This window comes from Dysidea avara, chromosome 10 (assembly GCF_963678975.1).
Source record: "Dysidea avara chromosome 10, odDysAvar1.4, whole genome shotgun sequence".
Classification (NCBI taxonomy): domain Eukaryota; kingdom Metazoa; phylum Porifera; class Demospongiae; order Dictyoceratida; family Dysideidae; genus Dysidea; species Dysidea avara.
Window position 1 is genome coordinate 30482427 of NC_089281.1, and position 19258 is coordinate 30501684.

The 19258-nt window shown below is 38.7% G+C and overlaps 1 protein-coding gene across 2 annotated transcripts in view; it reads left to right on the forward strand.

Moving 5' to 3' along the window:
- LOC136269401 (BLOC-3 complex member HPS1-like) overlaps positions 1-19258 on the forward strand; it is a 150460-nt gene that overhangs the window by 211 nt on the left and 130991 nt on the right. For both annotated transcript variants that reach the window (XM_066064952.1, XM_066064951.1), the window contains exon 2: positions 18-95. In XM_066064952.1, the coding sequence (XP_065921024.1) occupies positions 18-95 (78 nt within the window). The remainder of the gene's footprint in view (positions 1-17; positions 96-19258) is intronic.

A 19258-nucleotide genomic window follows, 5' to 3' on the forward strand; every position in this document is an offset into this window, starting at 1 on the left:
ACTGTTTTTCTTTTTAGGAAATATCGGAGGCTAACGAAGAAGCGTTACTGAGGGATTCTATCACACAATTCTTTATGCAGTTCAAGGCGTCCTTTGTAAGTGTATTGCTGCATATATGTTGGGTCAGTGGGTCACACCTGACACTGGATGTGTCCATTGCAAGGGGGTGTCACTCAGGCTCTTGCTGTAGGTCGATCTGCGACCGCGGTCAAACTCTAAGTCAACGGTCAAGGCCACAAAATAGCTCTTATAGTGGGTCAAGGGTCAAGACGATCGAAACCCACAATCGAAAACTATACATAGCTATTACCAAGTTTACGGAATTATACGTAACTCACAAATACGTAACTCACAAGAAGTAAGGATTTTCAAGAAGATGTTTTAAAGCTCCAACAGGTGTTTTGCCGTAATTATAATGATTTTTTCTCTCCCAGCTGCTGGTAGCACGCACTAAGAAAATATTATACTAGGTTACAAGCGCAGGTGCGTATGGGAAAATAGAGAAATAAGTGGAGGTCTAAAGTTCGACAGGAAATGCCCAAGTCACAGGTCAAAGACGATAAATGCTGCAAGTCAAGGGTCAAGGTGAAATTTTCCCTGGTTCTACAGCATGAGCTGACGTGGCACCCCCTTGCATTGGTACCTGCACAGTGTTGCCAGACCTTTTTTTGCCACAAGAAAATTAATGTAATAATAATTTTGTTGATGAAAGTTCATAAATCCAATGGTTGCCCTTTGCTTTGTTTCAAATGCAGTTGCACTGAGAGTCCAAGAAATCTCGTTTGGTTGTGTGGTAGAGATCAGATATCAAGGCTGTAACTTCAATATTTCTTGCACATATTTTGAAAGCTTTTTCTGTAAACAATAATTTCTGTCAGTGATATTAGCAGAAATGAATCAAGAAATCTAGTACATGATTTCAGAAAAGTTGGTTTGCATGAACCTTGCAAAAAATGTGGCAGTCAAATTGCACATGTACTAGCTTATGTCAGTTTTGGATGTCAAAGGTAGCTAGCTGCAAGTGTGTTAGTGGCAGTGGTTAACGGCAGAAGTCATTGTCATTCCAGAGCAGTACTGAGTTTATTATTCACTACAGTATGTTATAGTTAAAGCACCGCCGCACATGTGTACGGAAAATACAGCACGAGGTGGTGTGCTGTATTTTTCGTACACACAAGCATAGACAGTGCTTTAAGTGTTGTATTGTACTTCCTGGTTGTCAGGCTCGGAATGATTTCTTCTAGTACTAGAATTGCTGCGATTTTCGGTGATCAGGATATCAGTAAGTGTTTATATAGTCTATTTCCAGTCATGGAATGAACTAATAGGATTAGTTAGGCTAGATTTAGCGATTTACAATGTCACGTGCTGATATACGTGATCAATTGTGCTGTCTTAGCAGAGTCATGTTTAAATAGCTTTGTGATCAGATGATCAGTAAGTGTTTATACAATTTGCTATGAAAACAATCCCACATGCGTGACACTGCAAATCGCTAAAACCAGCCAAACTAATCCTACCAGTTTGTTTTATGGCTAGAAATAGATTAATTCTCCACAACTGTACTGTATTTTCCCAAGTGTGCTGTATTTGCCCAATTAAGTACAAAACTGTACTGTGTTTGCACAATTAGCTGCATAACTGTTCTGCATGACTCATATAGTACAGTTATGCAGCTAATTAGTACAGTACGCGGCATCGCTTTGATCCTCCCATGCAAAATACAATATATACTAGTCAAAGTACCACCGCGTGTACAATATGGAAATAAAAGCACGAGGGCGTGGGCAAGAGACTAATATAGCACGAGGCGAAGCCTAGTACTGTATTAGGCTTGAGACCAAGCTCGAGTGCTATTATTTTCATATTGTACAAGCATAGTGGTTGGTTTAAGGTGCTGTCTTGTCTTGTTTGGAGCATTCATTTTGTGAACTTGAACCGTGTCGGTTTCAGCCATCAGACAATCAGTAAGTGTCTACATGGTACAGGCGTGGTAGTAAAACAACAAATAGTGTCTTTTTGGCTACTTCTGATTATTAAAATGTTATGCACGTGATCAACTGTGCTGTATTTTCCGCTCAGTGATTTATGGAAATAATAGTACTGTTATTTGTTTGATCTTTGCCCACACAAGTGCTTTATAAGACTACAAACAGGAGGTAGGACATGATGTCATAACTCATATGATTTTGTGTAATGTAATTGAATTCCAATTATAGTTACAGGATGAAAAACTAACTGTAACAGCTACTTGCATCATTGTAGATGCCGAAGTTGATTGCATTTACTACTAGTGAATAAGAATACAGTGAACAATAACACAGGTAGCTACCTGAAATAAGATAAGATTGTATTCTAAATAACGCTCTATTGCAAAGTTCATTGCTGGAGCTCAATGAAACTCAACACATGAAACGATTTCTATACTAGTGAATTACCATTTCTGACAATAAATCCAGCGCTAAACTTTACAGTTTACTAGAACTAGACCCTATGCTAAGAATGTACAGTATGTACAAGTCACACAATTGTTGTGACATCATGTCCTACCTTCTCTGCAGGTGTCTAGTTCAATTTTTTGGAAACATTCATACAGATGTTATACTGCAAGCTCACACATTACTAGTGCTGGACAGTATACTGGTATATTTATCGGTTATGATATTAAATTATTACCGGTATTGCATACCGGAATAATACCAGTATTGCATACCGGAATATAATACCAGTATTGTGTACCGGAATATAATACCAGTATTGCATACCAGAATTTAATACCAGTATTGCATACCGGAATATAATACCAGTATTGCGTACCGGAATATACAGTAATACTGGTATTGCATACCGGAATATAATACCAGTATTGCGTACCGGAATATACAGTAATACTGGTATTGCGTACCGGAATATAATACCAGTATTGCATACCGGAATATACAGTAATACTGGTATTGCATACCGGAATATAATACCAGTATTGCGTATCGGAATATACAGTAATACTGGTATTGCATACCGGAATATAATACTAGTATTGCGTACCGGAATATACAGTAATACTGGTATTGCATACCGGAATATAATACCAGTATTGCGTACCGGAATATATAGTAATACTGGTATTGCATACCGGAATATGATACCAGTATTGCGTACCGGAATATACAGTAATACTGGTATTGCATACCGGAATATAATACCAGTATTGCGTACCGGAATATACAGTAATACTGGTATTGCATACTGGAATATAATACCAGTATTGCGTACCGGAATATACAGTAATACTGGTATTGCATACTGGAATATAATACCAGTATTGCGTACCGGAATATACAGTAATACTGGTATTGCGTACCGGAATATACAGTAATACTGATATTGCATACCGGAATATACAGTAATACTGATATTGCGTACTGGAATATACAGTAATACTGGTATTGCGTACCGGAATATACAGTAATACTGATATTGCGTACTGGAATATACAGTAATACTGGTATTGCGTACCGGAATATACAGTAATACTGATATTGCGTACTGGAATATACCATCATACCATTGAGTGGTACTGTAATGGTGAGCAGACATCCCTAAGCATTTTTGAGTTTTTTCTGTTTGCAAAGTGGTGACCACATGCCCTGCCCTGAATACACACTACCCACAACACATGTAGTAAACAATTTCTGTGGCTAACACGCAGTACCAGCCTACTTGTAGCATATTGTGACTAAGAGAGAGAACCATCATCAAAATTATTGTGAACAATAAAACAAATATGCATGTGAAACCTTGGGCAACATGCGGCCACAAAGTGAGCCATGTAGAGAACACACTGTGGGCAACATGCGGCCACAAAGTGAGCCATGTAGAGAACACACTGTGGGCAACATGCGGCCACAAAGTGAGCCATGTAGAGAACACACTGTGGGCATAGCAAGGTAAAAACATAACAAGAAAAACAAAAAGACTAGCTACTGTATTACAAAATAGTGTAAGTTCAAATACTAGTTGTGTTCAGTAGAAGGTGCACCGTGCCTGGATCATGAAAGTTTCTTCAGTGGGTAGCTAGTAATGTGAAGATGGAAAGAATAAATAATAAATCCTATCTAGTTTGTGTACCACTCCTTACAGTTTCTTGCCAGAAAAATTCTCTGAGGCAGAAATACTAGCAGAGGCAGTAGCATCCAACCGTTCCTTAACAACATACTTTTGTCAGAAAGTTTAACAAGTTAGACAAATTTTTGGTAATAGAGACTTGGAAATGACCAAGCACTGTGATTTCAATGGTGTTGTAATAGTTAGCAATATTTAGGTAGGCGATCGAATTCAGCCAACAGCTGCAGATACTCAGCTTTGTTCTACTTCCTATCACGGGCAGTGATGGATGGAGTCTAGAGGGCAAGTTAGTTCCAACAGAGTGATGGATGGAGTCTGGGAATTGTGTATTGCAATAATGTCTGGATGGTGATAAGGAGACTAGTCAAATTGTTGACTGTGGAGAATTATCAGCATGGAAATTAGGTATATCAGCAAACTCTTTAGTAAGTTTAGTAACCTGTTGACCGTTTGTAGACATGCAGTTTGCTTTACAAACTTGTGACTGTTTCAATAGGGAAGCGCTTGCCCGTGCCTACACTATGCTGGGTTCAACTCCTCGGACCAACTGTTAGCTTTTCTTTGTGGGATGACATCTTACAATTTTTTTGTCTTTTACTTTTAATGATAATATCGTAATATCGTGATATTTAGTGTATATGATAATTATGTTGTTCTCATTTTTCATATCGCCGGCCACTGACTGCATATTACTGCTATTCACGTAGATTATCATGAACCATGATAGTGGGTTCATAATAAGGATCGCCCATGTTTTTTGCAAAAACTCTAATAGAACACACGCCTAAAAACCACCTTGGAAAGCATCCTCCAACTCAAAACAACCCTCTGGTGGTTCTTTGCAATGAGTATAGGTCCTCTAGTAAGTATCAAGTGAAAAGGAAACAGTATGTGTATTTCAGACAAAACTGAAATATGCCTGTTTGTTCATATTATTATTATTCACTAGATGAATAAAAAATTGGAAATTTTAAAATGGGAATAGGGATCGCTGAAAAAAGCCACAAAACAAGAAGGGATCGCTGGGGTGGTATTGTAAACCACAAATCCCTATTTTGACTCTCTGTCATAAATCTTTAGTTATGCTCTGTCATTTTGAAGTGAGTCAAAATAGGGATTTGTGGTTTACATTACCACCCCAGCGATCCCTTCTTGTTCTGTGGCTTTTTTCAGCGATCCGTATTCCCATTTTAAAATTTCCAATTTTTTATTCATCTAGTTTGTGTACTTTTTATTAATCCACTAATGGATTATGAAGAAGACTGTTGTGAATTGTGTAATTTTGCATTCTGCATAGTAACACCATCAACATTTCAGTACACACATGAAACTGATCAAATTGCAATGTTCATACAGACTGAGGGTCTCCTAATATGAGCTACAATTTACATTACTGGTGCCTTTAATAGCTGTCAAATTCAGTACAAGGATTGTTGTTATACACTTGACTGCATTATACATCAGGGTGAGCTCCCTTCAGACTGTAAGAGGGCATATGTAACACCAGTATACAAAAAAGGCCCATGTACTAATCCATTGAACTATAGACCTATATCATTGAATAGTATTTGCTGCAAGTTGTTGGGAAATATCATCACCTCAGCAATATCTTCTCACACTACTGACTACAATATCATGTGTACAAATTGATAATGAAGACTGTGGTGAATAGTGTAATTTTGTATTCTGCACAGTAACGCCGTCAACGTTTCAGTACAAACATGAAACTGATCAAATTATAATGTGCATACAGACTGAGAGTCTCTTAATATGAGTTATAATTTACATTACTGGTGCCTTTAATAGCTGTCAAGTTCAGTGCAAGGATTGTTGTTATACACTTGACTGCATTATTAGAGTATTTACATGACTGCTCTATTAGAGTATTTAATCTGGATAACCTGCCCACGTACAATAATCACGGAGCGAAAGAAGCCACCTTGCAACAAAGTCATCAGCCCAGATTAAGCTTCCTGGTCTATACTGAGTTTAATAAAGACAGATTCTATTAGCCACAAGCAGCGCACATCAAAAAACTTAACTTTGAGTGTGATATTGTATGGCTTCTCGAGTGTAATGGCGATTTGGCAAGAAGAAACGGCCCAGTTTGGGCCGTTTCCATCCGGAAACAAAATCAAAAATAAGTCATGGACACGCACAATGATCCATTCAGCAAGCCTTGCTACTTTTTATCCCAGGATTCTCCTTGTATACTTTGCTATGCCTGTGAAAGAATAATATTATGAATACTAAGAAGAATAATCATGAACCATGGTAGTGGGTTCATAATAGCATGTTTTTTGCAAAAATCCTAATAGAACACACACCTAAAAACCACCTTGAAAAGCATCCTCCAACTTAAAACAACCCTCTGGTGGTTATTCGCAATGAGTATAGGTCCACTAGTAAGTATCAAGTGGGAAGGAAACAGTATGTGTATTTCAGACAACACAGAAATTTGCCTGTTTGTTCATATTATTATTATTCTTATTATTCATAATATTATTACTAGGACCGTGTCACATACAACCAAGTACATACACTAACGTTGCAACCTACCCACTGGGCAAGTATAAACAGTGCCATAGGAAACACTCAGAGCAGTGTGCGTGTACCTGTGGAAATGATACATATGCATACGTACACAGACAAGGGAGTTTAACTGGCATCAGAAAACCACAATACTAAAACACAACCTACACAAAAAAATCAAGCTATATTGAAAGTAACTATATATTGTAGGTGTGACGTGTCTCTGAAGATGACTCAGCAGTGAAGTGAGGCTATGCAGATTAAGGGATATGGTGAAGGCACAATTAGCAATTGATCCCAATCAAGCCAATATGGCACAACAGACTGTTGTAACTAGAGGCCACTGGTGATGTACCTGTATATCAGCGGTGTGGCATTGGCACAGTGATCACAGTCTATAATATTATGCATACAGCCATGCACAACATACAGGAGATAGTTACACATTGTTGTATATGCAGCACTGCATCGGCTTCTTGTTTAGCTATTACAGACTCACAGTAGACTAGTAGTTAAGCCGAGTGGAAAATAATTCCAGCCGCCAGCAAGCCAGATGAAGGTGCCGGTATAATGAAAATAATTCCAGCCGCTAGCAAGCCAGACGAAGGATGAAGATGTAGACCTATAATACAACTATTACATTACTCATTACCTTGCTGTTCCAGCTGGTTGTTTATGAGCGCATCAGCTGGTATCCCAACTGGTCATCAGCTGGTCTTTCACTGCATGACGCCTGGAGCGCATATCCTACACACAAAATACACAGTTACAAATATTTAAACATACTTGTAATGTTGTTGCTTACCAGTAAAGTGGTGCCTGGCCTCTCCACAGACGTTTACTAATCTTCTCGTTCGAGCAATCTGTAATTAACAAGGGCATGGTGCCGGGCATTATATAGAATTACACATACGGTAAAGTCATCAGCACGAACAGGCATACTTATTATATGGTTGTGCCTTCATTCACAGGCAAATCTATCCCTGCTTAGTTCATGTCTCTAGGCCTCGTAGTTTTCTCAAACATTATTTATTAATTATTACTAGTGGTACCCGCGCAAAATGCGCGTTATATTAAGATTGTGTGAATACACTTAAATTTGAACATTACTAAAGATCAAGGGTAATCACATCATTACATACCAACAAAGACATGATTACACATAGCTACTGATGTGCACGCATAATTTCCTCAATTGTGTGTGGCACTAATGTCTAGTTATAAATGTTGGTGGCCTTGTGCACTGGAATTTCTGCACATCTGTGTAGTAGTCATGCTCTCATGAAGGTGGCGTATCAAAATATATCCCATTACAACCATGCACATACATGAAAAAGATTATTTTTGAGCGGCAGGGATGTACTCAACCTCATTTTGACGATGATGTTACATGAACTAACATAAAGTGTCTGAATGTGGTATGAGGATCAGTTTACCAATAGTTGGTGCATCACCACAATGAGCTATGTTCTTATTCAACTTGCTTTTGTCACATGTTTTGTATATTTATGTAGTCAATTTGAGTAACTGAATTGTAGTTTCATTTCTACATCCAAGTCATGGTATTGTGATGTTTACTTATTGCATGTATGCATTACAGTATTGAGTATGGGTATTCAAGTTTATCAGCTGTACTGAGCAAGGCCAACACAACCAGGTGGATTTGGATTCTTTTGTTGCTTTCTGAATCAAGGTGCATTACCAAGATGAATCCTTCATATGAAGAGTGGTTACTGACTGATTGAAAAGTTATTGCTGGTAGAGAGGTTGTGTGTGTTCTATTAGGGTAGATATCGTGATGTATGTTCTATTAGGGTAGATATCACGATGTATGTTCTATTAGGGTAGTTCAACGGAGATAAAGTAATAGAGCTTCTAGAAGTTTCAGCTGTCCTTGTGGAGTTACCAAGGAGTGAAAACGTGTCTTGTGTCTTCTACACATTGAAGACTGCAACAGTAACTTCATTATGTTGTCCACGATTCGTAGCCTGGTAAGGTAGATGTATGATTTATTAGAGTAGCTGAACGTAATCTTCCGTTCTCCCTCTCTCATAATGGCGAATCTTCCTTGTGTAGTCTGTTAGGTAGCCTGATTGGAGTGATCATAGCTCGTTAAATTGCCACACCCATTACGACTGTTTCCTTCTCCCTTGCAGTGGTGTTGCTGGTAATCCTCCGTTTAAGGTCTGTCTGTAGTCCCTGATCTGCTTGTATTCGTGTCGCAGTAGCTAATACTTCATCCGGCGCACTGGTGTGACGTCTATCCTTGTAGTGGACAGCACATCAGGGTGCAGAGAGTGTGTATTCCCGGTGAGTCTTCCTTCTGTAGTCTGTCAAGTAGTCTGATCATCGCTCATAGACTTGCCACACCCACTACGAAACTCTCCTTTTATACTGGTGGATGGGAATAAATTTTTTTTTAAATTGCCGGATGATAGCGTACACACCAGATCACATGATCAAATTTGCTGATGTGATTGGTTTAATCATGAAAAAGTGATTGATCCTATTTCATTGTAAGCTTTTCTATATGACGTCACCTGACTTCTATTGGCAACGCGTGTATCCCGGAACACCGTATACGCGTATCGTAAATTTGTAATGGCCATTGACAGTGATAAGTATCTCGCAACCAAGGTTAGCAGTAATGATAGACACGAAAACCACCTTATGACACATTGATTTGGACGGGTAGTTGGTCTAGCGAGTTTGAAGCTAATCGGGGGAAAAACCAGGGAGGAGTTTTTGTTTAAAAATTTTATTGCTTCGATTTTCCGTTTCTAGTTCTGTCGTCCACAGGGGGAGAGAAACGTCTGGTGTAAGCTGAGATGGGGAAGACTGGTAACACGATAAAGGTCTCCAGAAAATTTTGGACACATTCGTGTCTTCCTAGGGTAGATACGGTGGTTTAAAGGATATTTCCCCATAGTTTAATGAATTGCCACCAATTCCGGATCAAAAGATTCGCCTCAAATTTTAGATTTGAATGGTACCGATCCGATTGGAATCTGACCAAGAACGTCGGGGCAGTGCAGGAAAAGAGTTATAGAATTATTATATAGATTTATTCATTCATTATTAATGACGTAATTTTACCGCATTTCGTATTATTCTTAGTACTTGGTTGTATAATTATTATTATTCTTTCACAGGCATAGCAAAGTTTACAAGGAGAATCCTGGGATAAAAAGTAGCAAGGCTTGCTGAATGGATCATTGTGCGTGTCCATGACTTATTTTTGATTTCGTTTTTGGATGGAAACAGTCCAAACCGGGCCGTTTCTTCTTGCCAAAACGCCATTACACTCGAGAAGCCACACAAGATCACGCGCAGAGTACGCTGCTTGTGGCTAATAGAATCTGTCTTTATTAAACTCAGTATAGGCCAGGAAGCTTAATCTGGGCTGATGACTTTGTTGCAAGGTGGTTTTTTTGCTCCGTGATTATTGTACGTGGGCGGGTTATCCAGATTAAATATTCTAATAGAGCAGTCATGTAAATACTCTAATAATGCAGTCAAGTGTATAACAACAATTCTTGCATTGAATTTGACAGCTATTAAAGGCACCAGTAATGTAAATTGTAGCTCATATTGGGAGATTCTCAGTCTGTATGCACATTGCAATTTGATCGGTTTCATGTTTGTACTGAAACGTTGATGGCGTTACTATGTAGAATGCAAAATTACACTATTCACCACAGTCTTCTTCATAATCCATTATTGGATTAATAAAAAGTACACAAACTAGATGAATAAAAAATTGGAAATTTTAAAATGGGAAATTTTAAAATGGGAATAGGGATCGCTGAAAAAAGCCACAAAACGAGAAGGGATCGCTGGGGTGGTAATGTAAACCACAAATCCCTATTTTGACTCTGTCATAAATCTTTACTTACATGCTCTGTCATTTTGAGGTGAGTCAATATAGGAATTTGTGGTTTACATTACCACCCCAGCGATCCCTTCTTGTTTGGTGGCTTTTTCAGCAATCCCTATTCCCATTTTAAAATTTCCAATTTTTTATTCATCTAGTTTGTGTACTTTTTATTAATTCAGTAATGGATTATGAAGAAGACTGTTGTGAATTGTGTAATTTTGCATTCTGCATAGTAACACCGTCAACATTTCAGTACACACATGAAACTGATCAAATTGCAATGTGCATACAGACTGAGAGTCTCCTAATATGAGTTACAATTTACATTACTGGTTTCTTTAATAGCTGTCAAATTCAGTGCAAGGATTGTTGTTATACACTTGACTGCATTATACATCAGGGTGAGCTCCCTTCAGACTGTAAGAGGGCATATGTAACACCAGTATACAAAAAAGGCCCATGTACTAATCCATTGAACTATAGACCTATATCATTGAATAGTATTTGCTGCAAGTTGTTGGGAAATATCTCCTCAGCAATATCTTCTCACTCTACTGACTACAATATCATGTGTACAAATTAACATGGATTTCTTTGAATGATAATGAAAACTGGTGAATAGTGTAATTTTGCATTCTGCATAGTAACGCCGTCAATGTTTCAGTACAAACATGAAACTGATCAAATTGCAGTGTGAATACAGACTGAGAGTCTCCCAATATGAGCTACAATTTACATTACTGGTGCCTTTAATAGCTGTCAAATTCAGTGCAAGGATTGTTGTTATACACTTGACTGCATTATTAGAGTATTTACATGAAAGCTCTATTAGAGTATTTAATCCGCCCACGTACAATAATCACGGAGCGAAAAAACCACCTTGCAACAAAGTCATCAGCCCAGATTAAGCTTCCTGAACTATACTGAGTTTAATAAAGACAGATTCTATTAGCCACAAGCTGCACACATCAAAAAAACCTAACTCTGAGTGCAATCTTGTATGGCTTCTTGAGCGTAATGGCATTTTGGCAAGAACAAACGGCCCGGTTTGGGCTGTTTCCATCCAAAAACGAAATCAAAAATAGGTCATGGACACGCACAATGATCCGTTCAGCAAGCCTTGCTACTTTTTATCCCAGGATTCTCCTTGTAAACTTCGCTATGCCTGTGAAAGAATAATAATAATAATAATATGAATAATAATAATAATAATAATATGAACAAACGGGCATATTTCAGTTTTGTCTGAAATACACATACTGTTTCCTTTTCACTTGATACTTTAATACTACTGGACCTATACTCATTGCAAATAACCACCAGAGGGTTGTTTTGAGTTGAAGGATGCTTTTCAAGGTGGTTTTTAGGTGTGCGTTCTATTAGGATTTTTGCAAAAAACATGGGCGATCCCTATCATGAACCCACTATCGTGGTTCATGATTATGAATAATAATATGAACAATTCGCGTAAAATTCGCAATTTTTTTGAATGTTTCCAAATTTCGTCTAGACCATTTTTACTGCTATATCACCATTTGTCTGAGTTCAGTGTTTGATAATAAGCCTTCTGAGTGCTGTTTTATGCTCGAGTCTGCTTTCTAAGGCTGGTTTTAGGTGACTGCTCTATTAGGATTTTCAAAAATTCCACTGCGATCCCTATTATGAACCCACTATCGTGGTTCATGATAATATTATTTTGTTTCACTCATGTACAGCAAAAGTTATACACTTTTTGCGCTAAAAACTGTATAGCCATGCTTACTGAGTCCTTGCGCGTGTCCATGACCCATTAATTAGCCCGTATTCCACAGATCTCGAACCACCCTACACCTCGAAAATTTTCTAGGTTCTCTTCGCCATTACACTATTGGCAGCAGTTCCGTATACTAAAGAAGCCGTATAACAATAGAATTACAGGATTCCATTTTGTGAGCTTTGTTGTAGTCTTTAATCATGTTTAATCCAGTACTCAAGGCTGTAACAGCACTTCTTACACTTAGAAGATTGCGTACAGCGTCTCTGCTGGTGAGTATACCTCTTCCTGTAAGTGCATGATTGAGATTTGCTATACGAGCGACCATACAAGCGCTCTCTCCTGCACAGGTACAGGCTTTCAGTACAGCTTGACATCATGCCTTTGGTAGCCTTGTCTTCTGTATAGCTAGGAGCCTTTTCTGGCAGGCCAGTCCCACTGAAGGTGCTCTCAAAGACTCTATTAGTTAATCACACATACAGTAGGAATGCACAGACACATGAACTAGCTAGCCATTATAATGCACTTGCCAAACGTTACCAAAATGGAAACGCTTGCAAAATTCCAAAACGGAAACGCTATGCCAACAGGAGGTGTTGTACAAAATGTTAAACACTGGTGGAATGGGAACATTTTTTTGTCCGCTACTGTATAACGAAGTGATAGCGCTGATACAGAGATTATTCATTGTTATGAACATAATTTCTATGAACTATTCCTTTCCACTCAAAGCCTAAAGGTGGGTGGAGTCCGTAATAGTGTTGTTAATTGTTGTTAATTAAAATTAAAACATTTGTGAGTGCCTTAATTGTCTGACCACATTGTGTAAACAACATGGCTTCATGCTGTTGATAACCCATGGTTTACAATAGACATTACAGCTATGCAGTATCTGACCTTGTTGTGAGAATGATGTGTGTGCATGCAGATTAGCTACAGTTAAGTAAGTCAGTGGTTGTGCATTTATTATTTCAGCCAAGACTGTACACAGTAAGAAGAATCACATGCAGATTTTCCATGGGTGCATGGACTACAACATTGGCTCACTGGTGCACAGTAGTATAAATGATAATTTGTGCAGCTAGAGTTTGTTGTTCATGTGAGTATTGTATCTTTTGGGTATACCACAGTGAAGAAATCTATGTTGTGGACATTTATGAATGCATATGGCTTCCCACAAACAATATGTGGCATCCACAAATAAATTGTTTCACACACCACATCATATACATATATCGTACTTTGCGTGGGAAGATCAAAGCGATGCCGCGTATCGTATTCTCCATACAGTACTAATCAACTGCATAACTGTACTGTATGAGTCATACAGTACAGTTATGCACTTGATTGGGCAAATACAGCACACTTGGGCAAATACAGTACAGTTATGTGGAGAATTTATTTGTGGAATGTTACGTAAACAACACACTGTAAATCGCTAAAACCAGCCAAACTAATCCTACGAGTTCGTTCTACAGCTAGGAATAGATTGTATAAACACTTACTGATCGTCTGATCGCGAAGCTTATAAACACGACTCCACTAAGACAGCACGATTGATCATGTGCGTGACATTGTAAATCGCTAAAACTAGCCAAACTAATCCTATTAGTTCGTTCTACAACTAGAAATAGATTATATGAACACTTACTGATATCCTTATCACCGAAAATCGCAGCGGTTTTGAGAATCGCTCAGAGCCAGATGTGACCAGGAAGTACAGTATAACACTTAAAGCACCGCCTTGCTTGTGTGTACAAAAAATACAGTGCTCGGGGGGTGTCTCAAGGCAAATACAGTACTCGGCTTTGCCTCGTGCTGTATTAGCCTCTCGACACACACCCTTGTACTGTATTTTCCGTACACACGCGTGGCGGTGCTTTAACTCTAACGTATTGTACTTTGCGTGGGAGGATCAAAGCGATGCCATGTATCGTATTCTCCATACAGTACTAATCAACTGCATAACTGTACTGTATGAGTCATACAGTACAGTTATGCAGCTAATTGGGCAAATACAGTACAGTTATGTGGAGAATTTATTTGTGGAATGTTATGTAAACAACACACTGTAAATTGCTAAAACCAGCCAAACTAATCCTACAAGTTCATTCTATGGCTATATAAACACTTACTGATCGTCTGATCATGAAGCTTTTTAGACACGACTCCACTAAGACAGCACGATTGATCACTTGTGTGACATTGTAAATTGCTAAAACTAGCCAAACTAATCCTATTAGTTCGTTCTACGACTAGAAATAGATTAGTTAAACACTTACTGATATTCTTATCACCGAAAATCACAGTGGTTTGAGTACTAGAGAAAATCGCTCTGAGCCAGACGACCAGGAAGTACAATATAACACTTAAAGCACCGCCTTGCTTGTGTACGAAAAATACAGTACTTGGGGGTGTCTCGAGGCAAATACAGCACTTGGCTTCGCCTCGTGCTGTATTAGCCTCTCGACACACACCCTCGTACTGTATTTTCCGTACACGCGCGCGGCGGTGCTTTAACTATAACATACAGTTAGCCTGTAGAGATAATTATGTGCTTGTCAGAGTTCCATGTCTTGTGACAGGTAGCTAGCTCAGTATCATACCATCTGGAGTGTATTCATGAACATTGCATTAGGATGCTAATGTGACAACAATAACTAAGAGACTAGAGTCCTGACACATGTAATAAGACAAGTTAGACAACAGCTGCTCAACATTAGTAATGTATAGTCTCGTCTACAGCCAAGAGCAGTCAGGTAAATACTCTAATAATGCAGTCAAGTGTGTCTGATAACAAGGCTTACACTGAACTTGACAGTCACTAACTGTAAATTGCTCTACGTATCTACAACAATTATCATTATCAATAAAATAAATCCATTACTGGATTAAAGTACACAAACTAGATGAATAAAAAATTAGGAAATTTAAAATAGGAATAGGGATTGCTGAAAAAGTCACCAAACAAGAAGGGATCGCTGGGGTGGTAATGTAAACCACAATTCCCTATTTTGACTCATTTTAAATTGACTGGAGCATGTAACTAAATATTTATGACAGAGAGTCAAAATAGGGATTTGTGGTTTACATTACCACCCTTCTTGTTTGGTGACTTTTTGGCGATCCCTATTCCCATTTTAAAATTTCCTAATTTTTAAATCAGTCCACTTTCATGAGGACTACAGCATGCTTAAAAATATTTTGAAAGTGCATAGCTAGGTATATGTTGTTTATTGCAGTAGCACTCATGTGATGCAAAACTGGTTACTCACAAGTCTTCACTACAATTCTGGTGGTGCCCATATACCACCTGATTTGTGTGCAAACGAGGTACTTTAATAGATGGTGTGCATCAACTGGGATTGCTATCTAAAGTTCATAAAAAGGTCATGTTCCATATAATATGTTATAGTTAAAGCACCGCCGTGCTTGTGTACGGAAAATACAGCACGAGGGTGTGTGTCGAGAGGCTAATATAGCATGAGGCAAAGCTGAGTACTGTATCTGCCCCGAGATCCCCCCCCGAGTGCTGTATTTTTCATACAGACAAGCAATGTCATGCAAGTGATCAATCTTGCTGTCTAAGTGGGTTGTTTTCGTAACATTCCTTACATAACAGCGCTGCATAACTGTACTGTATTTGTCCCATTAGCCGCATAACTACTGTATTTGTCCCATTAGCCGCATAACTGTGCTGTATGACTCATACAGCCTGTTTACACTAGCCATCTAGTTCGAACTAACTCTAATCAGAGCGATTTCTGAGTCAGTGTAAACGCATACCGTATTGAACCGAACCAAACCATGTCGAACCCCTCTGAAATGGACCTGCTAGGGATGTGGGTCTGGTTTGAACTACTTTGCTCTATTCACCCAGTATAAACAGTTGCGAACCTGCAGTTTGATTTGGTTCTTATAAACGGGATAAAGATATGGAGAACTACAGCTAAAATGGCGACTGTAAAGACGAAATGAAGCAACAACAAAGTATTTAGGGGACGATACGGAAGGACAGCCTCAAGAGCAACAAAAGGACTCCAAAGCAAATAGGTACGTGTGCGAATGAACAGCTAACCAACTCCATAGAATTGAGAGGCTGTCGCCAACACTGAAAACTTTATCATGCCTACTAACCTTACAATAACAGAGCACACAAATCCTTTAAGGTTACGGTATATTTTAAAATGCATGGGCGGAACAAATTACAGAATCTGCTCTAAACCAAGCAAGGATAGATAATTTCACTATCTGTGTTGTGGAAGTAATGCAACTATTTGTACTTGTTTGTTTATACTGCAGAACAACAACTGTTCTTGAGTGTGTGGTCCATGATAAACCAGACTAACACATTACTGAATCTCTATAATTTCGACACAAGTAACCAAGCAACTAAAATATCTAGGTCCTATGGAAGCGATACTTTAAGTTACTGTTTGTGAAGACGTTTTATTAAACTTCTTGTAGTTTCTTCGAGTTAAACAAGCTCTTTGAAGGCTTATATCTCTGTCACTGGGAAGAAATGTGCCAAAAACGCTTCCACAGGACCTAATAAATTTAATGTATCAACGTGCCCCAAAACTGCCCATAGAGCCTACAGCTTTTGCTGCATTTGGCAGTGGAAAAACATGGTAGTGACAGCTGGAGCTGAGCGATGTATGGGCTGGTTTACCTATCTTGCTACAACAACTTGTAGTGTTCCACCTGCCTCCAACTACACTGTAGTGACATAAAAACATTAAATATGAAGGGCTTTGTGTTCACTTTAAACCTTTCATGCTGGTTTTATGGCCTTCTCAAAAAGTATCGATAGGCATTTGAAAATTTGATTGAGTGCCCATGATTATACTGTACATCAACAATCTCTACTTCAATGAAAATTATGATTGTGGGTTTAAGTTTTTTTGGTAATTGGAGCGGGTTTGGCCTTCGTAGTATAAATGGAGCTAAAAAATTTGATCTGGATCGAACTAAGCGACCTCATCCAGAGCGACCTGTAGTGTAAACAGGCTGATACAGTTATGCAGCTAATTGTACAATATGTAAAATCCAGCACAAGTTGGCACTTTGATCTTCCCATGCAAAGTACAATATGTTATAAAATGGGCTTTTCTGCTTACATGATATAGGGGAGATTTACTACCTGGTTGGCACTAAATCTCCCCTAGACACAAATGAATTATGGCACTATAGTGAGTACTAAATCTCCCTATTTTAGTGTAGGCATTAAAAAATGTTAATCTCCCCTACTTTAGTGTAGCAGTGTTAGGCACACTGAATCTCCCTTGCATTACTCTATGCATTATGTAATGTGCTAGCACTAAAAATACAGTAGCACCAGGGGCGGGTTTCTGAGGTTTCTGGAAACCGGTCATGTTCAGATTGAGATACTCTAATAGAGCAGTCAATCACTCTAATAAAGCAGTCACAGTATTTAGAGCTGCAGTGTAGCAAGCTATGTAGCTATAAATATGGACTTTTCTGTACTTTATCAGTGATATTAATGCATAGTTAGTGGAGGGCAGTTATTCTTAGCAGGCAGTTACCATTTTTTTTGTCTTTACCTATGCTCTTGATCAGAAACCAGTCACCAAAAATCCTGGAGTCACCTATGAGCACTGTGGCGACAGCTACCAGATCACTCTTGCTTTTAGTTTGACCACCAGGAGCCCCTTAGAAATTTTGCAGGCATCATAGAAATGGAACAAGGTCAGGTCATGCACACCTGCAGCTATACCAAGAGTTCAGTATGATGTTATGAAGTCTTGGCTATGCTAATGAACACTCCAGTCATCTCTGACAGGCAGTGTGAGGATTTAAATATATCCACTAGTATAGCTGCAGGTGTAGATCGCCTCCCTTTTACTCATCTGCTAATTTTACCATTTGTATATACACTTCTTAAAAGCCAGCAGTACACTTACTGTAACTGTAGCAATGTACAGATAACAAGGGTCCAATGATGTGAATGCATGATGGTTTGTATTCTATACGTTTCATGCGACTAGACTTTGCCTTATCCCATTTTACCATCTTGTCAAATGGTTAACCATCTAAACCTTTCTTTACCATAGCAACCATCTAAACCTTTCTTTACCATAGCAACCTTTCTCTACCATAGCATTTCACAACATATGCAGTGATCAGAGCTTGATTACATATCATGAACCACGATAGTGGGTTCATAATAGGGATCGCAGTGGAATTTTTGAAAATCCTAATAGAGCAGTCACTTAAAACCAGCCTTAGAAAGCAGACTCGAGCACAAAACAACACTCAGATGGCTTATTATCAAGCACTGAACTCAGACAAATGGTGATATAGCAGTAAAAATGGTTTAGACGGAATTTAGAAACATTCAAAAATTGCGAATTTTATGCGAATTGTTCATATTATTCATATTATTATTATTATTTTGTTTCACTTGTGTACAGCCCAAGGCTTCCATTTTTTTGCGATAAAAACTACACAGCCTTACTCACTGAGTCCTTCCGCATGTCCATGGCCCATTAATTAACCCGTACTCCACAGATCGCTAACTGACTCCATCTCTATAAATTTCTAAGTTCTTCTTAGCCATTGCCTGCTCTTCCGTATACGGAAGAAGCCGTAGAAGAACAAAATTACGGGATCTTGTGTGCTCAGGGATGCGTATTGTTCGACTATAGTCTTTATAACGTTAATAGATGGCAGATTGAAGTTGTGCAGCACTCTTTTACCTTACAAGATCACCGTAATAGGGTCTCTAGTGAGCTGCCCGTCTTCGCTACGAGATGTCGTTTAAGCGCGCATGCAAGGCATCCAGTTTATTCTTCTTCCTAGCCATCACAGTGAGTGCTTTGTTTGTCCATTATAGATGGAAGATAAATGGTAGCGCTGACATCATGGCTGCTTTTCACACGCAAAAAAGGTTGGGTGGGGTGTTTATTACATCCCTACCATTTAAAAATATTTTGTGGCCGGTCTAACCA